This window comes from Bombina bombina, chromosome 1, assembly GCF_027579735.1.
Source record: "Bombina bombina isolate aBomBom1 chromosome 1, aBomBom1.pri, whole genome shotgun sequence".
NCBI classification, from domain to species: Eukaryota; Metazoa; Chordata; class Amphibia; order Anura; family Bombinatoridae; genus Bombina; species Bombina bombina.
The window spans coordinates 431,647,562-431,665,052 of record NC_069499.1 but is presented as its reverse complement, the minus strand read 5'-3'; the positions used below and the strand labels follow the sequence as shown (position 1 = coordinate 431,665,052).

General features: G+C 40.4%; 1 protein-coding gene across 2 annotated transcripts in view; it reads left to right on the top strand.

Annotated features, from left to right (window-relative positions):
* The window catches only part of COBLL1 (cordon-bleu WH2 repeat protein like 1), a 365,721-nt gene that overhangs the window by 230,095 nt on the left and 118,135 nt on the right, over positions 1 to 17,491 (top strand). For both annotated transcript variants that reach the window (XM_053698388.1, XM_053698389.1), the window contains one exon: positions 5,635 to 5,863. In XM_053698388.1, the coding sequence (XP_053554363.1) occupies positions 5,635 to 5,863 (229 nt within the window). The remainder of the gene's footprint in view (positions 1 to 5,634; positions 5,864 to 17,491) is intronic.

The window sequence follows — 17,491 nt, the reverse complement described above, 5'->3', positions numbered from 1 at the left end:
AAATTGTTACTAAGGAGTGGGAATAGACCCGGTGTGCCGTTCTCACCCCCTCCGATATTTAGAAAAATGTTTCCAATAGACGCCACCCACAAGGGACTTATGGCAAACGGTCCCTAAGGTGGAGGGAGCAGTTTCTACCTTAGCTAAGCGTACCACTATCCCGGTGGAGGATAGCTGTGCTTTTTCAGATCCAATGGATAAAAAATTAGAGGGTTACCTTAAGAAAATGTTTGTTCAACAAGGTTTTATATTGCAACCCCTTGCATGCATTGCGCCGATCACGACTGCAGCGGCATTCTGGATTGAGTCTCTGGAAGAGAACATTGGTTCAGCTACTCTGGACGACATTACGGACAGGCTTAGAGTCCTTAAACTAGCTAATTCATTCATTTCGGAGGCCGTAGTACATCTTACTAAACTTACGGCGAAGAATTCAGGATTCGCCATTCAGGCACGCAGGGCGCTGTGGCTAAAATCCTGGTCAGCTGATGTTACTTCTAAGTCTAAATTGCTTAATATACCTTTCAAAGGGCAGACCTTATTCGGGCCCGGGTTGAAAGAGATTATCGCTGACATTACAGGAGGTAAAGGCCATGCCCTGCCTCAGGACAAAGCCAAAGCCAAGACTAGACAGTCTAATTTTCGTTCCTTTCGTAATTTCAAAGCAGGAGCAGCATCAACTTCCTCTGCACCAAAACAGGAAGGAGCTGTTGCTCGCTACAGACAAGGCTGGAAACCTAACCAGTCCTGGAACAAGGGCAAGCAGACTAGGAAACCTGCTGCTGCCCCTAAAACAGCATGAATTGAGGGCCCCCGATCCGGGATCGGATCTAGTGGGGGGCAGACTTTCTCTCTTCGCCCAGGCTTGGGCAAGAGATGTTCAGGATCCCTGGGCGCTAGAGATAATATCTCAGGGATACCTTCTGGACTTCAAATACTCTCCTCCAAGAGAGAGATTTCATCTGTCAAGATTGTCAACAATCCAGACAAAGAAAGAGGCGTTTCTACGCTGCGTACAAGAGCTCTTGTTAATGGGAGTAATCCATCCAGTTCCACGATCGGAACAGGGACAGGGGTTTTTACTCAAATCTGTTTGTGGTTCCCAAAAAAGAGGGAACTTTCAGACCAATCCTGGACTTAAAGATCCTAAACAAATTCCTAAGAGTTCCATCGTTCAAGATGGAGACTATTCGGACAATTTTACCTATGATCCAAGAGGGTCAGTACATGACCACTGTAGATTTAAAAGATGCTTACCTTCACATACCGATTCACAAAGATCATTATCGGTACCTAAGGTTTGCCTTCCTAGACAGGCATTACCAGTTTGTGGCTCTTCCATTCGGATTGGCTACATCTCCAAGAATCTTCACAAAGGTTCTGGGTGCTCTTCTGGCGGTACTAAGACCGCGGGGAATCTCGGTAGCTCCATACCTAGACGACATTCTGATACAAGCTTCAAGCTTTCAAACTGCCAAGTCTCATACAGAGTTAGTGCTGGCATTTCTAAGGTCACATGGATGGAAGGTGAACGAAAAGAAAAGTTCACTCGTTCCACTCACAAGAGTTCCCTTCCTGGGGACTCTTATAGATTCTGTAGAAATGAAGATTTACCTGACAGAGGACAGGCTAACAAGACTTCAAAGTGCTTGCCGCACCCTTCATTCCATTCAACACCCGTCAGTGGCTCAATGCATGGAGGTAATCGGCTTAATGGTAGCGGCAATGGACATAGTACCCTTTGCACGCTTACACCTCAGACCACTGCAACTGTGCATGCTAAGTCAGTGGAATGGGGATTACTCAGACTTATCCCCTTCTCTGAATCTGGATCAAGAGACCAGAAATTCTCTTCTATGGTGGCTTTCTCGGCCACATCTGTCCAGGGGGATGCCATTCAGCAGACCAGACTGGACAATTGTAACAACAGACGCCAGCCTTCTAGGTTGGGGTGCCGTCTGGAATTCTCTGAAGGCTCAGGGGACAATGGAGTCAGGAGGAGAGTCTCCTGCCAATAAACATTCTGGAATTGAGAGCAGTCCTCAATGCCCTCCTGGCTTGGCCCCAGTTGACAACTCGGGGGTTCATCAGGTTTCAGTCGGACAACATCACGACTGTAGCTTACATCAACCATCAGGGAGGGACAAGAAGCTCCCTAGCTATGATGGAAGTATCAAAGATAATTCGCTGGGCAGAGTCTCACTCTTGCCACCTGTCAGCAATCCACATCCCGGGAGTGGAGAACTGGGAGGCGGATTTCTTAAGTCGTCAGACTTTTCATCCGGGGGAGTGGGAACTTCATCCGGAGGTCTTTGCCCAAATACTTCGACGTTGGGGCAAACCAGAGATAGATCTCATGGCGTCTCGACAGAACGCCAAGCTTCCTCGTTACGGGTCCAGATCCAGGGATCCAGGAGCAGTCCTGATAGATGCTCTGACAGCACCTTGGGACTTCAGGATGGCTTACGTGTTTCCACCCTTCCCGTTGCTTCCTCTATTGATTGCCAGAATCAAACAAGAGAGAGCATCAGTGATTCTAATAGCACCTGCGTGGCCACGCAGGACTTGGTATGCAGACCTGGTGGACATGTCATCCTGTCCACCTTGGTCTCTACCTCTGAAACAGGACCTTCTGATACAGGGTCCCTTCAAACATCAAAATCTAACTTCTCTGAAGCTGACTGCTTGGAAATTGAACGCTTGATTTTATCAAGACGTGGGTTTTCTGAGTCAGTTATTGATACCTTAATACAGGCTAGGAAACCTGTTACCAGAAAGATTTACCATAAGATATGGCGTAAATACCTATATTGGTGTGAATCCAAAGGTTACTCTTGGAGTAAGGTTAGGATTCCTAGGATATTGTCTTTTCTACAAGAAGGTTTAGAAAAGGGTTTATCTGCTAGTTCATTAAAGGGACAGATCTCAGCTCTGTCCATTCTGTTACACAAACGTCTGTCAGAAGTTCCTGACGTCCAGGCTTTTTGTCAGGCTTTGGCCAGGATTAAGCCTGTGTTTAAAACTGTTGCTCCACCATGGAGTTTAAACCTTGTTCTTAATGTTTTACAGGGCGTTCCGTTTGAACCCCTTCATTCCATTGATATAAAGTTGTTATCTTGGAAAGTTCTATTTTTAATGGCTATTTCCTCGGCTCGAAGAGTCTCTGAATTATCAGCCTTACATTGTGATTCTCCTTATTTGATTTTTCATTCGGATAAGGTAGTCCTGCATACTAAACCTGGGTTCTTACCTAAGGTAGTTACTAACAGGAATATCAATCAAGAGATTGTTTGTTCCTTCTTTATGCCCAAATCCTTCTTCAAAGAAGGAACGTCTACTGCACAACCTGGATGTAGTCCGTGCTCTAAAATTTTACTTACAGGCAACTAAGGAATTTCGACAAACGTCTTCTCTGTTTGTCATTTACTCTGGGCAGAGGAGAGGTCAAAAAGCTTCCGCTACCTCTCTTTCTTTTTGGCTTCGTAGCATAATTCGTTTAGCTTATGAGACTGCTGGACAGCAGCCTCCTGAAAGAATTACAGCTCATTCTACTAGAGCTGTGGCTTCCACTTGGGCCTTCAAGAATGAGGCCTCTGTTGAACAGATTTGCAAGGCTGCAACTTGGTCTTCGCTTCATACTTTTTCCAAATTTTACAAATTTGACACTTTTGCTTCATCGGAGGCTATTTTTGGGAGAAAGGTTCTTCAGGCAGTGGTTCCTTCTGTATAAAGAGCCTGCCTATCCCTCCCGTCATCCGTGTACTTTTGCTTTGGTATTGGTATCCCAGAAGTAATGATGACCCGTGGACTGATCACACTTAACAGAAGAAAACATAATTTATGCTTACCTGATAAATTCCTTTCTTCTGTAGTGTGATCAGTCCACGGCCCGCCCTGTTTTTAAGGCAGGTAAATATTTTTTAATTTATACTCCAGTCACCACTTCACCCTTGGCTTTTCCTTTCTCGTTGGTCCTTGGTCGAATGACTGGGAGTGACGTAGAGGGGAGGAGCTATATGCAGCTCTGCTGGGTGAATCCTCTTGCACTTCCTGTTGGGGAGGAGTAATATCCCAGAAGTAATGATGACCCGTGGACTGATCACACTACAGAAGAAAGGAATTTATCAGGTAAGCATAAATTATGTTTTTTTTTCTTTCATGATTTAGAAAGAACATGCAATTTTAAACAACTTTCTAATTTACTTCTATTATCTAATTTGCTTAAAGGTACACTGAACCCATTTTTTTTGTTTTGTGATTCAGATAGAGCATGCAATTTTAAACCACTTTCTAATTTACTCCTATTATCATTTTTCTTCGGTCTCTTGCTTTCTTTATTTGAAGAAGAAGGCATTTAAGCTATTTTTTTGTTCAGAACCATGGAAAGCACTTACCCACCAATCGGCAAGAACAACACAGTGTGTTCACCAAAAATGGGTCGGCATCTAAACTTACATTCTTGCATTTTAAATAAAGATACCAAGAGAATAAAAATAATTTGATAATAGGAGTAAATTAGAAAGTTGCTTAAAATTGCATGCTCTATTTGAATAACAATAGAAAAATTTTTTGGTTCAGTGTCCCTTTAATTCTCTTGATATACTAAAAAGCATGTCTAGATAGGCTCAGTAGCTGCTTATTGGATGTTGCACATAGATGTCTCGTGTGATTGGCTCACCCATGTACATTGCTATTTCTTCAACAAAGGATATCTAATGAGTGAAGCAAATTGCATAATAGAAGTAAACTGGAATGTTGTTTAATATTGTATTGTCTACTTGAATCATGAAATATTTTTTTGGGGTTTAGTGTCCCTTTAATCCTGAAAGAACAAACTTGGGTTTTACTTTACATCATTAAGCATTCTATATTGCAATCTCAAAGTGTTTATTGTTCCTTTAAATTGAGACTAAAATTCTATGCTCTATTCAATCCATTAGTTTAATTTTGACTTCAAACAACTTTCCAATTACTTCTTTTATCAGTTGTCCTTAGTTCTCTCATACCCTTTGTTAAAATGTAATCCTAGGAAAGCTCAAAGGTGTGCATGTGTCTTTAGCCATCTGCTAGCAGTGTTTGCTGCCACAGAATGCTACAGATGCTCTATAGCAGCAAAGTTTGCAACTATATAACATTGCTATAGACATTGTTGCAAACACTGCTGCCAGATGGCTAAGGACATGTGCACGCTCCTGAGCTAACCTAGGTTTACTTTTTAGCAAAGGATACTAAGAGAACTAAACAAAGTGGAAAATAAAAGTAAATTGGGATGTTGTTTAAAATTGCATGTTCTTCAAGAATCATTAATGTTTAATTTTGACTTTATTGTCCGTTTAATCCAACAGATATAATATTTAGAGGATTAGCTGCTGACAATTAAATTATTTGTCCTTTTTATTATTATAATTATTAGTAGTAGTGTTAAAATTAGCAAAACATGCTTGCCATTCCATAAATACACACTTTACCAAGAACCCTATATATGTTTTCTTGGTATCTTTTCAATAAATCCTTGTGTTGCATTCAGATTTAGTGCAACATTTATATATTTCTAATTATATGACATTCTGAGGAATGATTGTTTATTCACTTTTAAAACAAACAAACATATTCCTCGTTGTTTTTCTGTTTCAGCAAAGTGTTCGACTTGTGATCAACTACAAGAAAACCCAGAAGACAATCATGAGAGTCAGCCCACACGCTCCACTTCAGGATATCATTCCCTCTATTTGTAATAAATGTGATTTTGACCCTCAGCATACTTTGCTGTTAAAAGATTATCAATCCCAGAAGCCGCTGGATGTAACAAAGTCTCTGAATGATCTTGGTTTAAGGGAACTATATGCAATGGATACCAGCATAGGTAAAGTGCTTACACATTGTCAGATACTTTTAGTTAGATAATGTGCAATACTGAAGAATGCCAGGATTCAATTTGCTGTGCACTTAACATGTTTCTGGAAATCATACGGAAATCTCAGACCTTGTATAGATTTGTAATATTGAAAGCAGGATGTTTCAGTCCTGGAGATATAAATGATCAACCACAGCTCAGATAAATAATGCAACCAAAGAGCTCATCAAACAAAGAATAGTTTCTTGTCATTTAATGAAATAAGCATTAACCAATGATTCTCTAGCAAACAAAATACATCGTTTGAACTGATTATCCCATTTGTTCTGTTCTATCTGACTCCATCCTTTTTCTGCTTTGTGACAAGTTGCCTTAACTGTCTAAACCAAGATTTCATGGAGTGTAAATTTCAACTGTAACTGCAGAGCTTAATTTGTCAGGGATAACCATGTGCTGAAATAATAAGTGAGTACAGCAGAGCTACTGTAGACAGAAGGGCAGACAGCTGCCTGTTCTTACACTTTATTTCTACTTAATGGTAAATAAGAACACTGCTGTGTTCTGTGCTGTAGACTCTATACTGTGCTCAGCTAGTAGTATTACAGCCAGAGGTGTCAGGCTGCTTAGCAATTGGCTTTGCACATGTTCTGCATCTGGCTACATAGTGTAGGAAAATAGTAAGCTGTGGGTGGCAAAGTACAGTTCAGTAGTTTTTAACAATTTATAAAGGACAATAAAAATCAGACAAGTTCACTGCTAATTTGAAAGACTGTTGCTGCAAAAGTGTGTTTACATATACAAGTAAAAAAAAAATATTATTTTTCATATATTGCACTTGACTGCAATTTCCATTTATAGGGACAATCTACTCCAGAATTTATTTTGTTTAAAAAGATAGCTAATGCCTTTATTACCTATTCCCCAGTTTTGCATAACGAAAACTGTTATATTAATATACTTTTACCTCTGTGATTACTATCTAAGCCTCTAAAAACTGCCCCATTATTTCATTTACTCATAAGTAACTCCACGGGCGAGAGCACAATGTTGACTATATGGCACTCGTGAACTAGCACTGTTTAGCTGCAAATAAACTGTCAAAATGCACTGATATGATTGGCAGCCTATATGGGCTTTGAAATTAGCAAATGAGCCTACCTAGTGTCAGGGAATAGGTGAGTGACGTTATGTAATATATATATTTACATACATACATATATGATCTAGAGAGACAATTAATTTGTATGTGAAAATCTGGCTAATGTAAGTTGCATTAAATTTTGAAATAAAAATGCAACCCAAACCAGTTATCAGTTGAATACACATAGGTTATCTGAAAAACACAATCAAAGAGAAGACAAGTGTCTCAAATTAAATGAGGTCACTTCAAAGAAACTTTTGATCACTGCCTGGAAATGTGTAATAAGATTTCCTATTAGATCACCTGAACCCCTGTAGTTAGAGAGACCGGGAGTCTGCCATTTGAGATACATTTCCAGGATACCCAGGAAATGTAAATGTCTGTCATCTATGTGTTAATTATTCCATACTGAGTTAAATATACAAAACCCTAGACTCCTTGTCTGAGTTAAAGGTATCTAAGAACGTCTTTCTAATCTAAGAACGTCTTTCTAAACCTAAGAATTACAATTTTAAGTTTAACTTACATCCATAATTGGCAGATATATACAAAATATACTCAGGCTTGGGTGAATGTACCAATATGTATATGGATCTGGGCGATGTGTCTAGTGCCTAATAAACCTTTTAATATGAAGTGAAATGAATATATAACTTTATATTTAAAATGTATAACATTGTTTTTCAGACATCTAATATACAAATGAGGTTCTAAATATGACTGGTATATACTGGTATATAAATGCCTATGTAATTTGTGCTGTGAATCATATCTCATGTTTTTATACACCCAGCATTGGAGATGTACTAGATATGAAATGATATGATTCTATCAAAATCAAATAATATTATAACTAGTTATCATCATATATTCAAATAGAGTCAAATATAAATTATATCTATATTATTATACCCCTTATCTCCTAATAGAAATGTCTTTTTAAAGTGATGGTAAACTATGCCCAGTTCAAACATGCGATCGTATGTAAAATAAAAAAAGGTGACTTTCATTCATGAAAACCTTCGCAATCACTTGCTATTTGAAAATATTTAATATTAAAATGCTTAAATTTCACATACCTTCCTCCTCTCGTACAACGGCCGTCATTAATTTTTTCAGGTCACGTTTTTTTAAATACCAATAACAGCCCAGGCCAGTCGGCAACACTGATAGAAGCAAACACGCCCTACGTTATCTCTGTGCATTTGCTACATGCTGATCGCTGACTGACAGTCCTATAGCATGTAGTTGTGCGCATGCACAATTTTTATTTAATTCTATTAGAAACATTGTATGGAGGAGATCGTAGCTGCGAATATTGTATAAGGCTAGTTTTAAATAAAAAAAAATTTCTAATCGTGGAGCTGATGTCTATATCGTGCTTTTAACAACTGCGGCTAACTATATATTAGAGTAGTAACAAAAAAAATTATAGTAACATTCATTATAGTTTTATTTTAAGCATCCAATATTGTATTAGGCAAAATTACAAACTTTTTTTATTCTAATAGAGAGGCTGCTGTCTACATCGTTGTTTCAACTACTGTGACTATGTCAATACTATTGCATTACATTTTTTTTTTATTGTAACAATAGCAGCGAATATTGTATATGTCCTGTTTAAAATACTTTTCTCTTGTAAAGGTGTATCCAGTCCACAGGTTCATCCATTACTTGTGGGATATTCTCCTTCCCAACAGGAAGCTGCAAGAGGACACCCACAGCAGAGCTGTCTATATAGCTCCTCCCCTAACTGCCACCCCCAGTCATTCTCTTCCAGCTCTCGACAAGAAAGGAAGTATCAAGAGAGATGTGGTGACTTAGTGTAGTTTTTACCTTCAATCAAAAGTTTATTTTTAAACGGTACCGGCGTTGTACTGTTTTTACTCTCAGGCAGAAATTGGAAGAAGAATTCTGCCTGGAGGTTTTGATGATCTTAGCGGTTTGTAACTAAGGTCCATTGCTGTTCTCACACATAACTGAAGAGTATGGAAAGAAAACTTCAGTTGGGGGGAGGGTCTGCAGATTGCCTGCTTTGAGGTATGTAAAGTATATTTTTTTCTAGAGAGATAAGTTCTAGAAAATGCTGACAGTGCCTGGTATATTTAAGGTAAGCCTGATACAGTGATTTAATAACAACTGGGATCATGCTTGCACATAAGGGTAATATTCATGTTAATACTTATATTACTTAGTGTAAAAACATTTGCATGATTTATAAAAATAAAAACGTTTTTTCTCTGAGGGTGATAAATCTTTATTTGGGGCCTAGTTTTCCACATGGCTTGTTAGATTACTCCTAGGAGTACTTTTTTAAGGCCCTCTGACTTTGAGTGCATGGTAGGGAGGGGCCTATTTTCAAGCTCTAAATGTGCAGTTGATTTTCAGTCTGAAACATCCAGCTTCCCTGAAGGAGTCCTCTGGCTTATAGGACCTCTATAGAGGGTTTTGTTCCTGCAAAAATCGTTCTTAAGGGCAGGTAGGAGCCACAGCACAGCTGTGGCAGTGTGTTTGGCTGTTTGTTAGCAGTTTTAATGTTTTTCTAATTCGTTTTTGGGCCTGAGGGGTTAATCATCCATTTGCAAGTGGGTGCAATGCTGCTTTAGTCCCTTAAACACACTGTAAAAAATTCGTAGAGTTTATTACTTTTTATCACTGTTTTGCAGTTTATGTGGTAGTTTTTTTTCTCTTAAAGGCACAGTACCGTTTTTATATTATTGCTTTTTTCACATTTATTAAAGTGTTTTCCAAGCTTGCTGGTCTCATTACTAGTCTGTTAAACATGTCTGACATAGAGGAAACTCCTTGTTCATTATGTTTAGAAGCCATTGTGGAACCCCCTCTTAGAATGTGTACCAAATGCACTGACCTTTCTATAAGTTATAAAGATCATATTATGGATTTGAAAGATTTATCACCTGAGGTTTCTGAGACTGACAAAAGGGAGGTTATGCCATCTAGCTCTCCCCACGTGTCAGAACCTATAACTCCCGCTCAAGGGACGCCAAGTACATCTAGCGCGTCCAATGCGTTTACCTTATAAGACATGGCGGCAGTTATGAATCATACCCTCACAGAGGTATTGTCCAAACTGCCAGGGTTACAAGGAAAGCAAGACAGCTCTGGGGCTAGAACAAATACAGAGCTCTCTGACGCTTTAGTAGCTATGTCTGATATACCCTCACAATGTGCAGAAGTTGAAGCAGGAGAGCTTCTATCTGTGGGTGACTTCTCTGATTCAGGGAAGGCGTTACTTCAGTCTGACTCTGAAATGACAGCATTTAAATTTAAGCTTGAACACCTCCGCGTGTGGCTCAGGGAGGTTTTAGCGACTCTGGATGACTGTGACACCATTGTAGTCCCAGAGAAATTGTGTAAAATGGACAAATACTTTTGCAGTGCCTGTTTACACTGACGTTTTTCCAATCCCTAAGAGGTTTTCAGTAATTATTACTAAGGAATGGGATAGACCAGCTGTACCGTTCTCTCCCCCTCCTGCTTTTAAAAAGATGTTTCCTATAGATGCCGCTACACAGGACTCGTGGCAGACGGTCCCTAAGGTGGAGGGATCAGTCTCTACCCTAGCTAAGCGTACAACTATTCCTGTCGAGGACAGTTGTGCTTTTCTAGATCCTATGGATAAAAAAATTAGAGGGTTTCCTTAAGAAAATCTTTATACAACAAGGTTTTATTCTCCAGCCTCTTGCATGCATTGCCCCAGTCACTGCTGCAGCGGCTTTCTGGTTCGAGTCTCTGGAGGAGGCTCTACAGGTAGAAACCCCGTTGGATGATATCCTTGACAGGCTTAAAGCTCTTAAGTTAGCCAATTCATTTATTTCTGACGCCGTTTTTCATTTAACCAAGCTAACGGATAAAAATTCAGGTTTTACCATTCAGGCACGTAGGGCAATATGGCTTAAATCCTGGTCAGCTGATGTCACTTCAAAGTCTAAACTTCTCAATATCCCCTTCAAAGGGCAGACCCTATTTGGGCCTGGACTGAAGGAGATCATTTTTGATATTACTGGAGGAAAAGGCCACGCCCTTCCCCAGGATAGGTCTAACAAGTTAAGGACCAAACAGACTAATTTTCGTTCCTTTCGAAACTTCAAGAGTGGCGTAGCTTCATCTTCCTCTTCTACAAAACAAGAGGGAAATTTTGCCCAGTCCAAGCCATTCTGGAGACCTAACCAGGCTTGGAATAAGGGAAACAAGCCAAAAAAGCCTGCTGCTTCCTCTAAGACAGCATGAAGGAGTAGCCCCCAATCCGGGACCGGATCTAGTGGGGGGCAGACTTTCTCTCTTCACCCAGGCTTGGGCAAGAGATGTCCAGGATCCCTGGGCTCTGGAGATTTTTTCCCAGGGATATCTTCTGGATTTCAAAGCTTTGTCTGCAAAGGGGAGATTTCATCTCTCACAATTATCTGCAAAACAGATAAAGAGAGAGGCATTCTTACATTGCGTTCAAGACCTACTAATTATGGGAGTGATCCACCCAGTTCCAAAGGAGGAACAGGGGCAGGGCTTCTATTCAAATCTGTTTATAGTTCCCAAGAAAGAGGGAACTTTCAGACCAATCTTGGATCTCAAGATCCTAAACAAATTTCTCAGGGTCCCATCCTTCAAGATGGAGACTATTCGAACCATCCTACCTATGATCCAGGAGGGTCAATATATGACTACCGTGGATTTAAAGGATGCTTATCTACACATTCTGATACACAGGGATCATCATCAGTTTCTCAGGTTCGCCTTCCTAGACAGGCATTACCAGTTTGTGGCTCTTCCCTTCGGTTTAGACACGGCACCAAGAATCTTTACGAAGGTTCTAGGGTCCCTTCTGGCGGTTCTAAGGCCGCGGGGTATAGCAGTGGCCCCATACCTAGACGACATCCTGATACAGGCGTCGACTTTTCAAATCGCCAGGTCCCATACGGACATTGTTCTGGCATTCCTGAGGTCTCACGGGTGGAAGGTGAACGAAGGAAAGAGTTCTCTGTCCCCTCTCACAAGAGTTTCCTTCCTAGGAACTCTGATAGACTCAGTAGAAATGAAGATTTATATGACAGAGGTCAGGTTGTCAAAACTTCTAACTTCCTGCCGTGCTCTTTATTCCACTTCCCATCCGTCAGTGGCTCAGTGTATGGAGGTAATCGGATTAATGGTAGCGGCAATGGACATAGTTCTGTTTGCCCGCCTACATCTCAGACCACTGCAACTTTGCATGCTCAATCAGTGGAATGGGGATTACACATATTTGTCCCTTCTACTAAATCTGGATCAAGAGACCAGGGATTCTCTTCTCTGGTGGCTATCTTGGGTCCATCTGTCCAAGGGAATGAGTTTCCGCAGGCCAGAATGGACTATAGTAACGACAGATGCCAGCCTTCTGGGCTGGGGTGCAGTCTGGAACTCCCTGAAGGCTCAGGGTTCGTGGACTTAGGAGGAGGCCCTCTTTCCGATAAACATTCTGGAACTAAGAGCGATATTCAATGCTCTTCAGGCTTGGCCTCAGCTAGCTGCGGTCAGGTTCATCAGATTTCAGTTGGACAAGATCACGACTGTAGCCTATATCAACCATCAGGGGGGAACAAGGAGCCCCCTGGCAATGTTGGAGGTTTCAAAGATAATTCTATGGGCAGAGGTTCACTCTTGCCATCTCTCAGCTATCCATATCCCAGGAGTAGAGAACTGGGAGGCAGATTTTCTAAGTCGGCAGACTTTTCATCCGGGGGAGTGGGAGCTCCATCCGGAGGTATTTGCCCAGTTGATTCAACTATGGGGCAAACCAGAACTGGATCTCATGGCATCTCGTCAGAACGCCAAGCTTCCTTGTTACAGGTCCAGGTCCAGGGATCCCAAGGCAGCGCTGATAGATGCTCTAGCAGCACCCTGGTCCTTCAGGCTGGCTTATGTGTTTCCACCGTTTCCTCTGCTCCCTCGTCTGATTGCCAAGATCAAGCAGGAGAGAGCTTTGGTGATCTTGATAGCCTCTGCGTGTCCACGCAGGACTTGGTATGCAGATCTGGTGGACATGTCATCTTTTCCACCATGGACTCTGCCGCTAAGGCAGGACCTTCTACTTCAAGGTCCCTTCAAACATCCAAATCTAATTTCTCTACATCTGACTGCTTGGAGATTGAACGCTTGATTCTATCAAAGCGTGGTTTTTCCGAATTGGTCATTGATACCTTAATTCAGGCTCGAAAGCCTGTCACCAGGAAGATCTATCATAAGATATGGTGTAAATATCTTCACTGGTGTGAATCCAAGGGTTACTCATGGAGTAAGGTCAGGATTTCTAAGATATTATCTTTTCTCCAAGAAGGATTGGAGAAGGGATTGTCAGCTAGTTCCTTAAAGGGACAGATTTCTGCTCTGTCTATTCTTTTGCACAAACGTCTGGCTGAGGTTCCAGACGTTCAGGCGTTTTGTCAGGCTTTAGTTAGAATCAAGCCTGTGTTTAAACCTGTTTCTCCGCCATGGAGTTTAAATTTAGTTCTTAAAGTTCTTCAAGGGGTTCCGTTTGAACCTTTGCATTCCATAGATATTAAGCTTTTATCTTGGAAAGTTCTGTTTTTAGTAGCTATCTCCTCGGCTCAAAGAGTTTCGGAGTTATCTGCTTTACAATGTAATTCCCCTTATCTGATTTTCCATGCAGATAAGGTAGTGTTACGTACCAAACCTGGGTTTCTTCCTAAGGTGGTACCTAATAAGAATATCAATCAGGAGATTGTTGTTCCTTCACTATGTCCTAATCCTTCTTCAAAGAAGGAACGTCTATTACACAATCTTGATGTGGTTCGTGCTTTAAAGTTTTATTTACAAGCTACAAAGGATTTTCGTCAAACATCTGCTTTGTTTGATGTCTACTCTGGACAGAGGAGAGGCCAAAAGGCTTCGGCAACTTCTCTTTCTTTTTGGCTAAGAAGTATAATACGCTTAGCTTATGAAACTGCTGGCCAGCAGCCTCCTGAAAGAATTACAGCTCATTCTACTAGAACAGTAGCTTCCTCATGGGCTTTTAAACATGAGGCCTCTGTTGATCAGATTTGTAAGGCGGCGACTTGGTCTTCACTTCATACCTTTTCGAAATTCTATAAATTTGATACTTTTGCTTCTTCGGAGGCTATTTTTGTGAGAAAGGTCTTACAGGCAGTGGTGCCTTCCGTTTAAGTTCCTGCCTTGTCCCTCCCTTCATCCGTGTCCTAAAGCTTTGGTATTGGTATCCCACAAGTAATGGATGAACCCGTGGACTGGATACACCTTTACAAGAGAAAACAAAATTTATGCTTACCTGATAAATTTATTTCTCTTGTGGTGTATCCAGTCCACGGCCCGCCCTGTCATTTTAAGGCAGGTGTTTTTTATTTTTTAAACTACAGTCACCACTGCACCCTATAGTTTCTCCTTTTTTTCTTGCTTGTCTTCGGTCGAATGACTGGGGGTGGCAGTTAGGGGAGGAGCTATATAGACAGCTCTGCTGTGGGTGTCCTCTTGCAGCTTCCTGTTGGGAAAGAGAATATCCCACAAGTAATGGATGAACCCGTGAACTGGATACACCACAAGAGAAATAAATTTATCAGGTAAGCATACATTTTTTTTTCCATTTTTTTTTCTAATAGAGCGGCTGCTGCCTATATCGTTGTTTCAACAAATGCGGCTACGTCAATACTAGTGCATTAAAAAATATATAATTTAGAGTAATACTTGTTATACTTTCATTGGTAGCAGCGAATATAGTATATGTCCTGTTTAAAATACTTTTCTTTCTAATAGTGCGGCTGCTTTCTTCCAAAGCGCTGCACTAACAATGATTACAATGAATACAATACATTAGATACAATGTATTTCATACGAAATGCAACGCATGCGCAGACCGAACGATGAAGACTAAGATGCAAATATACTAAAGTAGTGAGGGGTGGTTCAGCTCTCTACGCCGGCTAAAGAAAAGACCAGGAAGTAATGCCGGGGGCAGAGCAAGGAGCGATAATGCTCAGTAATTAAAATATATATTTATTAATAAGCGTTTGTGAGAAAATCATTAAAAATATGGCTATTTAGGTAGGACAGACTGGAGGAATAATAATAAATATACCATCACTTTAAGATATTTTAAGTAGAATTGTATGGACGCATACATCAGATAGGTATATTCATTATTGAGTGTAATATATATATATATATATATATATATATATATATATATATATATATATATATATATATATATATATATATATATATATATATATATATAAAACCATGTCTGGTCTTAAAATGTGCATGCTCAGTTAGTCACATATACTGTATGTTGACCAGATAGTTTATTAATGCTAGGGAATAATAAGTATATTAAATATACGTTTTAACAATATATAAGGGAATATTTTTTCCCTGTAGCTGGAAAATGGATATACACTCCAGTTGCCTGTTGCAACCTCCGGTGTCCAATATGAGAATTGCAGCCAAAGGTATTCAATTGGGAAATTGAATAACCAGTGGATTAGCCAATACAAGCTAAGGGCGTAATCAGAGATTTTTCAATTGGGTGATTGAGAATTAAAGGTGGAGTCGGTCACAGGCAAAAAGACTATGCAAAGAAGGGAAGAGACGAAAAACACACTTTGGTTTGGGGCCTGACTTGGAATAACTCTCTGTTGGAAAGAGAAAAATACCTCTGTGTTTGTGATACCCTGTTTGCAAAAATACCTTCACGTATGACTTTGGAAAACTCTGATTGAAAAAGCTGAACTCTCATATTGGTTACTGGTAATGTATAAGGCATTTTGATGGTTTTTATATTTTTAATGTTTTAAAGCAAATATATTCTTTATTGCTGAAGCTGGTACTTTATAGTTGCAATCTAGTATTAAATAGACCAGTGCTTCATATATTAAATATACTAGCGCTAAGTCAATTATTATTGAGAAAAGGGTCAAGCATTAATATTCATAAATTCGATTGAGTTACTGTGATATAGTTTAAAAATTGCATTTATTATTGTGGTTAAATCTCTGGTTAATTATTTGAAGTATTATAAGACTATTTAGGGCCAAATAGTTTAACCCCTTAAGGACCAAGGACGTACGGGGTATGTCCTACAAAAAATGTCACTTAAGGACCAAGGACGTACCCTGTATGTCCTCAGGGTTTTCAAGCGCTTCCAGCTGCTTTCATGTTATTGTAGTGATGATATTGAGGCATCCTGCAATAACATTTTTTTTAAGCATCCGATGCAGAGGAGCCACTCTGTGGCCCTCTCTGCATCGGCCAGCAATGGTGCTGATCGTTGGTGGGTGGGAGCCATAGCAGGGAGGCGGGTGGGCGTCCCATCGCTGGTGCTAGATCCAGTTCCTGAGTGTCCAGGATCGCGCGGGGGGCTCTGGAACGCACACACAGACATAAATGTTATGTCCATTGTGCAAGGAGGGAGAGGGAAAGAGAAAGGGAGGGGGAAATAAAATGTTTGTAAAGGGATCAGGGAGGGGGAGGGGGGTAGTGTATTGAGGGGGGCAGCTACACTACAGAAAGTGGGGTGTTTATTTTAGAAAAAAAGGCAATTTTTTTTAAGCTACTGGCAGGCAGCTGCCAGTACCTAAGATGGCGGCCATTAGGTCGAGGGGGGGAGGGTGAGAGCTGTTTGGGGGGGGGAGATCAGGGAGGTGGGGGGGGGGGTAATGGGAGATAGAGATATATATATATATATATATATATATATATATATAAACACAGAAACAGTGTAACTGAATACACCAAGTAGCGCTAATCCTGAATCTATATGAAAGTATTGGGTAATAATATCAAAAATATAAAAAATATATATTATTAAATATGTGACAAATACAAAACCTACAGTGTATATAAATATACTCTCGAAACAAAATATAGGAACAGACCCTATGTGGTCCAATATTCACAGACAAATAAATATGCAATATAAATATAAATATATATCTCCATAAAGAAAGTCAGACAGCTCCTCTTTTAAAGGTGGTTCCACAGACCTTGTAGCATAAATTTTCTGAAAGAGAGGAGAAGAGCGCAGACTCAAGTGTAGAGTAATGATCCTTTTAATACATGTGCACACTCAAAAAGTGGAAACTCACAAGATATATGGTTAAAAACAGCAAAGAACACAATGTGTTAACGTTACAAATGGCGATATTTTCAAAGTCCGCCTGGGCTCCTTAAATTCCGTGTGCTGATGTGAAGAAGCAGGCTATATCTGTCCCGCAAGTAAAAAGATTGACACAGACGGTAAGTAAATACCTTGACCCTCGGCATACAAACCGATAGGTTTCCAACTGCAGACCGGGAACCACAGCGGCCTCACAGGATCAGATAGGGGACGGCTCTCTACGCAGTTGGGAACCTATCGGTTTGTGTGCCGAGGGTCAAGGTATTTACTTACCGCCTGTGTCAATCTTTTTACTTGCGGGACAGATATAGCCTGCTTCTTCACATCAGCACACAGGATTTAGGGAGCCCAG